The sequence below is a fragment of the Labeo rohita genome, chromosome 5 (assembly GCF_022985175.1).
Source record: "Labeo rohita strain BAU-BD-2019 chromosome 5, IGBB_LRoh.1.0, whole genome shotgun sequence".
Classification (NCBI taxonomy): domain Eukaryota; kingdom Metazoa; phylum Chordata; class Actinopteri; order Cypriniformes; family Cyprinidae; genus Labeo; species Labeo rohita.
The window spans coordinates 27,278,115-27,288,958 of record NC_066873.1 but is presented as its reverse complement, the minus strand read 5'-3'; the positions used below and the strand labels follow the sequence as shown (position 1 = coordinate 27,288,958).

At 35.0% G+C, this 10,844-nt stretch overlaps 2 protein-coding genes across 2 annotated transcripts; one reads left to right on the top strand and one right to left on the bottom strand.

Annotated features, from left to right (window-relative positions):
- Positions 1-922: 922 nt before the first annotated feature.
- Positions 923-5,145, top strand: iscub (iron-sulfur cluster assembly enzyme b). Its single transcript, XM_051110423.1, has 5 exons — positions 923-1,057; positions 1,528-1,641; positions 2,305-2,415; positions 2,575-2,653; positions 2,789-5,145. The coding sequence occupies exons 1-5, from the start codon at positions 962-964 to the stop codon at positions 2,881-2,883; spliced, it is 495 nt and encodes a 164-aa protein (XP_050966380.1). The 5' UTR covers positions 923-961; the 3' UTR covers positions 2,884-5,145.
- Positions 5,146-5,865: 720 nt separating this feature from the next.
- tmem119b (transmembrane protein 119b) lies at positions 5,866-10,728 on the bottom strand. The gene is made up of 2 exons (XM_051110408.1): positions 10,365-10,728; positions 5,866-7,560 (listed from the first exon to the last, which is right to left on the bottom strand). The coding sequence occupies exon 2, from the start codon at positions 7,543-7,545 to the stop codon at positions 6,664-6,666; it is 882 nt and encodes a 293-aa protein (XP_050966365.1). The 5' UTR covers positions 7,546-7,560; positions 10,365-10,728; the 3' UTR covers positions 5,866-6,663.
- Positions 10,729-10,844: the final 116 nt, after the last annotated feature.

The window sequence follows — 10,844 nt, the reverse complement described above, 5'->3', positions numbered from 1 at the left end:
TTTATATACACTACCAGTCAAAAGTTTCTGAACAGTAAGATTTTTAACGTTTTTCAAGATGTCTCTCAGTTAAGTATTTTTTTCAGCAATCTTTGTGAATAGAAAGATCAAAGATCAGCATTTATCTGAAATGAAAGCGTTAGTAACAAGCTTGGAGTCAGTATTATTATTATTATTTTTAACATTTATAATGTTACAAAATATTTTTATTTCAGATAAATGCTGTTCTTCTGAACTTTCTGTTCTTCAAAGAAACTGGAAAAATTCTAATACTTTTTCAGCATAATAATAATAATAATAAAAGCTGTTTTTGAGAAGCAAATCAGAAAATTATAATGATTTCTGAAGGATCATGTGACACTAAAGACTGGAGTAATGATGCTAAAAATTCAGCTTTGAAATCACAGGAATAAATTACATTTTAAAATATATTCAATACAATACATATTAAATATATTCAATAATATACATATTAAATATTACAAATATTTACTGTTTTTGCTGTACTTTGGATCAGATAAATTCAGGCTTGGTGAGCAGGAGAGACTTCTATAAAAACATTAAAAAAACTTTTGATTGGTATAGGATAAAAGTGAAACGAAAACAAAAACAAAAAAATCTGCTATTCTACAAAACAATTTTTGAGTTATTCAGTTTCTATTTATTAAAATCCTTATTTGGTCATTTTTATGTAGAATACAAGCGGCAAACTTTGTAGCTTTAATGCTTTATATTTTTAAATGAAATAGATATAAACTGTTCACAATAAATAACAATAAAGGCCATATAATACTAATAAAAATGTGTATAAAATATAGATAAATAATAAAGGTATAAAAGTATTTGTACATAAAATTAGCGCTCCTCTTGTCTCACATCTCGCGATGGTTGTTTGAAATCTACGAGACTTCACTTGTATAAATCCGCTATTTGAGATTTCAAATGCGTCATTTCAGATATCATGGCGGCTTCGCTTGCGAAAAGATGCGCGTCACCGGTAATTCTCAAAACACTTTCAGCTCCTCAGTTGAGGATGCAATGTGGGTATCACAAAAAGGTAAGCAAGTATGACTCATGCAATTTGCTAGGGAAGTTGTTTGCTGTGATGTATTTCAAGTGGTTTCCTGTGGGTTTGACATCTCGTGATACATAATGACAGTAACTGGCACTGTAGTAACACCACTAACATTTGACATAGCAAGTTTGGCATTTTTTTAGCTGACAGTCAGTTTTTATTTTTTAAATCAGTTCATTGTTTGGGATCACATTTGGTATAAGCTGAAGAATTAGATAGATATAAACTAGCTTGTTACTTTGTGTGAGTCCATGATTTATATATAAAACAACATTTAAAATGTAAAGTCATAATTTTTAGTAATTTGTATTATGGCAAATAAATACATAACTAACTAGGTCAAAAGGGGGGAGAGTGGAGAACAGCATGGTCGTTTATTTGTCTTGTATAACAATAAAACGAACTGACACATTATCCTGTCCCCTCCCTTAAATGTTATTTTTATTTTAAAGGTCGTGGACCATTATGAGAACCCAAGAAATGTAGGGTCTTTGGATAAAAATGCCAAGAATGTGGGCACAGGGTTGGTTGGTGCCCCTGCTTGTGGAGATGTGATGAAACTGCAGGTAATCCTAACAATAGGATTAATCAATTATTGCTTTACTGTTCTTCCTAAATAGTCATTTTTTCCGACCGGATATTCTCACTGCTGTAGGCTTATTAACTATCATTTTATAGCACAGGTATTTGATGACAAGCATGTTTGCATTTGTGACATTAAACAATGCATAGGCTGTAAAAAAAATAAAGCAAAATAAACATTTATTGCATCTTTACACAAATAAAAAGTGTGGTATTTAAGCAGATGAATCTTACTAGACCTTAATTCTCTGTAACATGACTGAAGTCTCAGACTGCATCGAGTGCTTACACAGGATGAGTCTGCATATTTTAGATTGTCCTATGTATTGTTTATATGACAGGGACAATACAATATATAATATTTGTGGCACTTGTAGTTTGTGTTTGACTATGGACTCAAAAGTATAATAACCTACAGACAATACTTGATTTATAACAAAGTAATTCAAAAAAAAAAAAAAACAACAAATCACCAATTGTGTAACCCCTAGAAAAACAATGGTCACAAGACTGATTCTGTTAAAGTTGTTGTTTTTTTTTTTTTTTTTTTTTTTTTTTTTCATAGCTGTATTGGATTTTTTCGTAGAAACTCTTTATCTGAAATGTAATTTGATGAACTGAAGTGTACGGTTGTTTTTCCCACCTAGATCGAGGTGGATGAGGCTGGGAAGATTGTGGATGCCAAGTTCAAAACCTTTGGCTGTGGGTCTGCTATTGCTTCTAGCTCCTTGGCCACTGAATGGGTGAAAGGCAAATCTGTAAGCAAAAATGGTCACATTTGCTAGTTCTAGTTCATATTGCATTGGTGCAAATGTTTGTCTTCTTTTTTTAGTCTGCATTGTAACAAAGTTTGATTGTAACTTAGTGTTTTTGTCCTAGTAAAAGTATTAAACCTAAACATTCTCATCAATGTGCAGATTGATGAAGCCCTCAAGATAAAAAACACTGAGATTGCTAAGGAGCTTAGCCTTCCACCAGTCAAACTGCACTGTTCAAGTAAGTGTTCCTTTTAATTTGATAAATCTATTTACTTGCATTATATTTGCTGCTGCAGTTGATAAAAGTAACATGATGTTCCTGTATTTAAGATGTTCCTCTTCTGTAACTGACCTTATTCTCTGTGCTTTGTAGTGCTAGCTGAGGATGCCATTAAAGCAGCTTTGGCAGACTACCGTCTGAAACAGGAAGGTGAACCGGATGAAAAGACTGCCATGGCCCACAACTAGGAGGCGCACTTGATCCTCTAAATCAGTGGTTCTCAACTGGTTCTTCATGACCAAACGGGGTTTCAGGTCTGTTTTGATTGGGTTGTGATTCACAGGGACCATGGAGAATGCCCTAAAGGATAACAGTGCTAATTGCCTGTTTTAAAATGCAACTAACCATATAAACATGCAGAGTTAAATTAAGCCCAATACACAGGCTTATCACCTTGGAAGAGAATAATGCATTTATTTTCTTCCATCGTGCAATGTTAATGATTTTGCATATTGCTGAGTCATGGTAACTTTAATAAATCTCAGCGTTTAAATTTGGATCACCATTTGATGTCCAATGTAAAATCTAGGTCTTGAAACAAAACCAGTTGAGAACCAATGCTCTTTATCCTCCCTATGATTTTAGACCAAAGCTTCCCAACTCTTGCACTGTAGCCAGTCTTTTAAACGCACAATATAAAAGTACTGACCAATACTACTGTTACAGTCTAAGCCATATTTGTTTAGATATGTTAATGTAATAAAAAAAGAGTGTTAGGCTATGTTCACACTGCAGGCAAATGTGGCCCCAATCCGATTTATTATTATTTTTTATTTTTTCGCTCGCATGTGACTTGGATCTGTTTTTCTCATGACAGTGTGAACAGCACATTCAATTCCAATATGTGCCACTTCCATATGTGGTACTAAATCCGATACAGGTCTGATGTTTTGCAATGCGACCACAGTCTGAACAGTCATTTCGGAATTTATGTGACATTTACGTCACTCTAGATCAACATTTGTCAGGATTCTGTGCTCATGGGAGTTACTTCAAAGATTTTACATACCCAAAGTTATCAAGACAGTTGCGAAAGGTAGTCAGAAGTACAGTGATGTGTCAGAACTCTAGCACATCTTATATCATAAAAGTTTCAAAACTCCGCTCTCTTCTCTCACATCCTAGTCTTTATTTGTCATATTGCCTGTGCATAACTGCGATGGCTTCTGCGGCAGATCACCAGTGTTGGGTAACGCATTACAAGTAATGCAAGTTACGTAATAATATTACTTTTTCAAGTAGCTAGTAAAGTAACACATTACTTTTGAATTTCTAAGAAACCGTAGTTATTTTTTCAAATAAGTAACGTCATTTACTTTTTTCCCCATTTATTGATTGACAAGTCTCCTGTCGCGAAATTGGGAGTAAACATGATGTTGTTCTAGACTAAATGTGAACATGCAATAATTCATCTCACTCACAAAAAACAGATTCATTATTCCTCAAAATGAATAAAAACAGTGAAATGCAAACGCAACCCTGCAATAATTAAATATGTTAAATAAAACAAATATCCTTTATGTATTTAATCCCATTTTATTAACCAGTGTCTTTGCTGCTGACCGTCGATGATGCAATTCAACCATACTAATAAGCAAAAATTACTTTAGGTAAACTAACATTTGTGCTTCATTTCTTTTGTAGCTGAAGAGGGATCTCCTGCATAAATGTACTTTTCTTTTAGCCTGAGATGGATTCATTTCGCTTTTGGTGTAAAGGGGCTTTTAGATTAGATTTGTTTTATATTATAAACAAAAAAGCAAGCCCTGCCCAGATATTAAAAGTAGTGCAACGCATTACTTTCCGTAAAAAGTAACTAAGTAATGTAATTAGTTACATTTTCAGGGAGTAACGCAAAATTGTTATGCATTACTTTTAAAAGTAACTTTCCCCAACACTGCAGATCACACAATAATGCCTAACTTACTTTATGTCCTCCGTGTTTTCTTTCATACGACAGCGCATTGCGCAGGTGTTGCCAAGTCCACAGTTTCCCGCAGAATTGGGCTACTTTTTCACTGTTGCTGTGGGTTGTGAGTTTTTCTTGAGCTGAAGTGATCCCACTACCTCTCAGAATGAGATTAGGCTAGTTTTGAGTTGATTTTGAGAAGCAATTGGGTAGATTTTGTTGTGAAAACCTGGCAACCCTGTTGTTGTTCTTGTGCACATACAGGTGAGTTCAGAACCATAATCTGTTCACACTGGAAATCAGTCATTGGCCACATTTACAACAAAAATGTGAACATCAAAAATCGGAATTGAGCACTAAGGCTCACAGTGTGAACATAGCCTTAGTGGTTTCACTTGATAGCTGAACTCGCACACAAAATATCTTATTCTGTTATTTTAGTTTGAAAGAACGAAATGTGATTCTGATGGTGATTTATGCTGCTGAGCTTTTATTTGATGGCCTTTCAAACATTTACAAATAAAGCATGTGTAAACCTCAATCATGTGGGTATTGGATTTATTACTAGGCTACATACCTCTGAGATCTAGAAATATGAAGCACATTTACAATTAAAATTTAAAGTGATGAACTGATTTTGTATTGTACTTGGTTTCAGCATGGATAATATATGGCTTTCATTTGAAACTGTGGTTATAGATCTATTCTGGCTTTAAAAGAGTAGCTATTCAGAGAAGTTCTGAATAATTCAGGTGAAAAGAAAAAACACTAATCAATCTGATATTCACATATATTAATATCTTATTGCCACTACATATCTCACACACTTAGATAAATGGTACAAAATCTGTCACTGGGGTGGTACACTTTTGTACCTTTTTAGTTAATAATATGTACCTTTAAGGTACCAGTGTGCACCCTTTAGGTGCAAAGGTGTACCTTTTAAAAAAAGTAACCGCCCCTGACTGCTTTTGTACCTTTTTTCTGAGAGTGCATGACTTAACAAAACTAAGTGAACCTAACATGTCCCCTCCCACTCACTATACAGTGGCACGAGAAGACATGTAAATGTCTTAAAGTACTTGCATTTCTAGGGTAAAACTAAAGTTGAGTTTTGTTTTATGAACTGAAGTCTTAAAAGATCTTAAACAGAACTACCAATGGTTGTAGAGACTGGAGTTATAGCACTGACCAGCATTTGGCAGATTATCTTGAACATTCAAGTAATTACAAAGTATAAAATATAGTCAAATCTCATAAATGTGTCAATGGTGAGTTTATTGAGAATATTGCGTTCTTCATGAAGTACATGTTGAGGCTAACTGATCTTAGACTAAACTGTTTGAAAGGTGGCATAGGACTTGGTGGCATTCAGCAGCTGTGGCTGAATACCTCTCGACCTTGAAAGGAAATATTTAGAGCCAGAATGTATAAACAATAAGCTGACTCACAGCAAAGCTTTTCTACACTTAGACTTGTCTCCTTAATTGGAGTAGGAAGTGTACTTGCTTTATTTTTTGGATGCATGTGTGTGTGTTTATAGTCCATTGCAATGTTGTGAGCCATTAGAGTGAAGATAACTTTAGATGACACATAAAATAACATTCTTCATGTATAAGCCTTCATAATCTACTTCGCTAATCATAACCCTTCCAGTCTTTATGGATGTCATCGCTAATAATAGAAAGTAAGGCAAACAAGAATAAAAAGCATTTCTGATTTACAGTTAAAGAGTCATCAAGTCAAATGAAAAGAGATTCATGACAACCAGCATTTAAAATGCACACACATTTATGTTTTTACAGTATGTCTTGCCCAACAGGCATCCGTTTATACCATTTACTCAAGTAAATTAGAAATGTAAAACAGATTATAACATTTATATGTGGGAAATCAAAGTAAACAGTCACAAGCAATATTAAACCCATATATTTTTCTAGAAAAACAGATCTCAGAAAGTTCACACTACATTTTTTAGCTTTACAACGTGTCCAAGAAATACACTTTCCTCTGTATTTGCGTACAAAGTGTTTCTTTTAAGGCTTTAAAAAAGTCCACACTAAAATGCTGTTTTCTCTTCACTGATAAATGGTGAGCCTGAAGTAGCAACATCCTGTTTGTTCGTGTCCTCTTGGATCTCTGAATTCTCTGGCCCAGATGGATGTTTGCTCTCTTCAGGGGGCCCAGAGTCCAAGGGGTCAGTCTTTTCCATGTCACAAGCGGAGACACTGTCCTGGGACCTGCTGGGGCTGCTCTTTTCCACAGAATCCTCCATGGCAGACTGATTTGTGGTCTTGTCCTCTAGCGAGCCACAGCTCTCCTCTTGACTCTTGTCGCACTGACCACATTCCTCATCTTTTGATTGTTTTTGGTCTTCAGGCACCTCATTCTTCTCCTTCCATGGCGTCTTGATTGGAGTTCGAAGGTTCTTTGTAGCCAGCATAATGTCCTCTTGCAACTTCCTGGCCGAATTCAGCGGCTCCTCACTGGAGGTGGTGTTAGTTTTCTCCGGGACTTCGTTGAAGAAGCGTGCTCCTCCAGTCTTGTCTCGCTCGTCCACATACATCTTGGAAGGGAAATCGCAAGGATAGTAGGTGCTGACTTTACGTCGGCGACTCAGGATGGCGGCTGAGCAGAGGATGGTGATGATGAGAAAAACTAATGTGCCAATGACGATTATGGGAAGGTGGTTCTCTTGTAAGAAGTCCACCAACTCATCCAAGAAAAGTTTTCTATGTTTTTCTCCATCTATGGAGGTGGACTTCACCGATTCATTGAGGAAGGAGGAAATGCTGGGTGTGGGGGTCAGGTCTGCGCTCCCAGAGTCCCACTGCCCACTGCCCTCAAAAGAGTCATTAAAAACTGGGGTGGCACAAGTGGGGTGTCTGGTTAGCAGAATGATGTACAGGCCAATGAGGCAGCGGAGAGCTGAGTGGTCCATCCTGTGACTGAATACCTGAGGTGGTTAAGAAGACATTGTAATTACTTGACTTTTCAAGTTTTTAACAGTTAAGCTAACTGGGAATTTTCTCAGAATGTTTGGCAAGGTTCTTGAAGTTATGAACAAATGTTCTTAACACTAATAGGCCACGTTCACACTGTCAGTTTTTTGGGATTGACAGCTCTCTCGCACTGAATGACGTTAAGGACAACTAGTTGTCCAGTCCTGTTCCATTCACACAGCGTGTGTGTTCCGAGAATGCGGTTGTCAATCCTGAAAATTTACGGGTGTAACTTTGGTTATAGAATACAGTTGTCACAATAACCGTACTGTGTGTAAACGCAAACGTATTAAGGACTCAAATACGGTATTGACTGTATTCTGCTACTATTTGAACGTGGCCATAGAATGTTCGTTCAAAATTATCTAACGTTTGAAAAATAATAAAATTAAACTTTACGTTAACATTCTCTAACATTCGTGTAATTAAAAAAAAAAACTTTTAAACATTACAAAATGGTGTTTTGGTTGTTCAGTGAACATTTAGAAATAACATACACTACCAGTCAAAAGTTTTGAACAGTTAAAAAAGAGTTTTAATGTTTGTTTTTTTTTTCTTCTGCTCACCATGCCTGCATTTATTTGATCCAAAATACAGCAAATGCTGGAATATTGTTAAATATTTAGCCATTTAAAAATAACTGCTATCTATTTGAATATATTTTAAAATGTAATTTATTCCTGTGATCAAAGCTAAATTTTCAGGATCATTAATCCAGTCTTTAGTGTCACATGATCCTTCAGAGAACATTCTAATATGCTGATTTGCCCTTTTTTTAATCATTATTATCATTTAAAACAGCTGAGTACATTTTTTCAGGCTTCCTTAATGAGTAGAAAGATCCAAAGATCAGCATTTATCTAAAATAAAAAGATTTTGTAACATTATACACTGTACCATTCAACAGCTTGGAGTCAGTATAATTTTTTTTTTCATAATACTTTTATTTAGCAAGGATGTTTTAAATTGATCAAAAGTGATGATATTGACATTTATAATGTTACAAAATTTCAATTTCAGATAAATGCTGTTCTTCTGAATGATTTCTGAAGGATCATGTGACTGGAGTAATGATGCTACAGTTCAGCTTTGAAATCACAGCAATAAATGACATTTTAAAATACATTCAAATAGAAAACAATTATTTTAAATAGTAAAATATTTCAAAATTTGACTGTTTTTGCTGTACACTGTAAAAAATAAAAAAAAACAATTTGTTGAGTCAGCTTGAAATAATTTGTTACCCTGCTACCTTAAAATTTTAAGTTCAGTCAACTAAAATAAGTTTAGTCAACTTGAAATGTTAAGTTGTACTAAGTAACAACTTAGATATTTGTGTTTGCTAAACTTAACAGATGGGTAAGTAACCTAGCTGCCTTAAAAAATTTAAGTTGATTCAACTTAAATCTAAGTGCTCACTTAGTATAATTTAACATTTCAAGTTGAATAAACTTTTTTTGAGTAAACTGAATTTAAAATTTTAAGGCAGCCAGGTTACAAATTATTTTAAGTTGACTCAACAAATTGTTTTTCACAGTGTACTTTGGATCAATAAAACACAGTCTTGGTGAGCAGAAAATAATTTTTAAAAAGCATTAACATGCTTACTGTTCAAAAACTTTTGATTGGTAATGTACATTATCATAACTTATCATAAAATGTTAGAACATTTTTGTTAGCTGAAATGTTATCAACTTAATTAAATTAAATTAAACTATAATGATAAATAGTTAAAATCTGTGACATTGGTATGTTCTCACTTCATCATGACATTCATTTACTGCAGTTGTCTTATGTTTTTCCTGTGGTGCAATCAAAATTCAAAGCGCCACATGGAAACTGGATTCTGAGCCAGATGCATTATGTTCTGAACAACTGCAGCCGAACATCAGTCCCTACATGTGCGCTCATTCCTAAGGCTTCGTGAGCACTGAAGTTTGAGTTTCTATAACATCAAAATGAGCTGAATAAGCATGCCCAACTCAACAAGTTCCTGTTTTCGTGTGGATATTTCCTACATTTGACATAAAATTACTTTTGATGAAGGAAAAAATGGTAGCACTTTACAGTGAGGTTCAAATCTTTTACCATTAGTTAATTTATTTATAATGAACTAACAATAAACAACCTTTTTTACAGCATTTATTATTATCATAATGTTAATGATAACTTTCATGTAAATATAGTGTATAATAAATATAGTATGGTTTTACAAAAGACAGCTGGTGAACCAATGTAAATTATGATGGTGTTTCTTTAAACAAAGATTTTCATCTGAGGTCTCTCCACTGTGCCATCTGTGCTCAAGCTGACGACCATAATCATCACTGGGCATTTGGTGCATAATGGAAATAGTATCAAACTCATGTGGCGCCCCTCTTTCAAACACACACACACATAGCATTAGTATTAGTCTGTGTCAGTGTTTTTATGCTGGCTTCAAAGCATTTCCAAACATCAGAAAGTTCTGTCCTTAGCAGATGAACTTCCTTTTATGTAAATCTGTTGCTTTAAAAAAAAAAAAAAAAAGAAGGGTCATCTTGCCAAAATCAACTGTGAGAGTCTCTAGAACTATTCTTTCTTAAAGAATCTGTTAGAGAGCGGGTTTAAACTTAGATAGCCACATCTGGACATGAACATTTTAAAGCTGTGCATTCCTGCAAGGTAAGTCATCTGTCTGTCATTACATGGACAGGAACGACATTACTAAAATAGAAAACAGACAAAAGAAATGTTGAAATGAAGAGTTCATACTTACTTTCAAGTGCTGATGTTCTAAAACATTCCGACCGAAGATGATCTAACATGGAGTAGAAAGCGTCTGCTGTTTCTCCTCTCGAGTTGGATGTCTGTTGTTACAGACTGCGCGATGAAGAACAGTTGGATTGGTGTGGGGGGAAGAAACTTCTGTTCTCCCCTCCTCCTACTCCTTCTTCTGCTTCTTCTCTGTCCCAGAAAGACTGACTGGGCCATATCCAGACACACTGTTCTCGTTAAGGCTGTTTGGGGGAGAGCCGAGTTTTTTTCCCCCTGCCTGTGCACTGGAGAACTTCAAGCCAACAGATGTAACACAGTTCGTTTCAAACTCCAGATTCTCATTTTCATCCAGTATCTTCTTGAGCCTAAAAATAAAAGTGCTTTGCATTCTTCTAAGCATTAAATCTAAATACAGACATTGATGGTCCCTTGTAAAATACTTTGGGTTTGTTTTTGGCCTTCAAACAGAAGCTATCTCAGG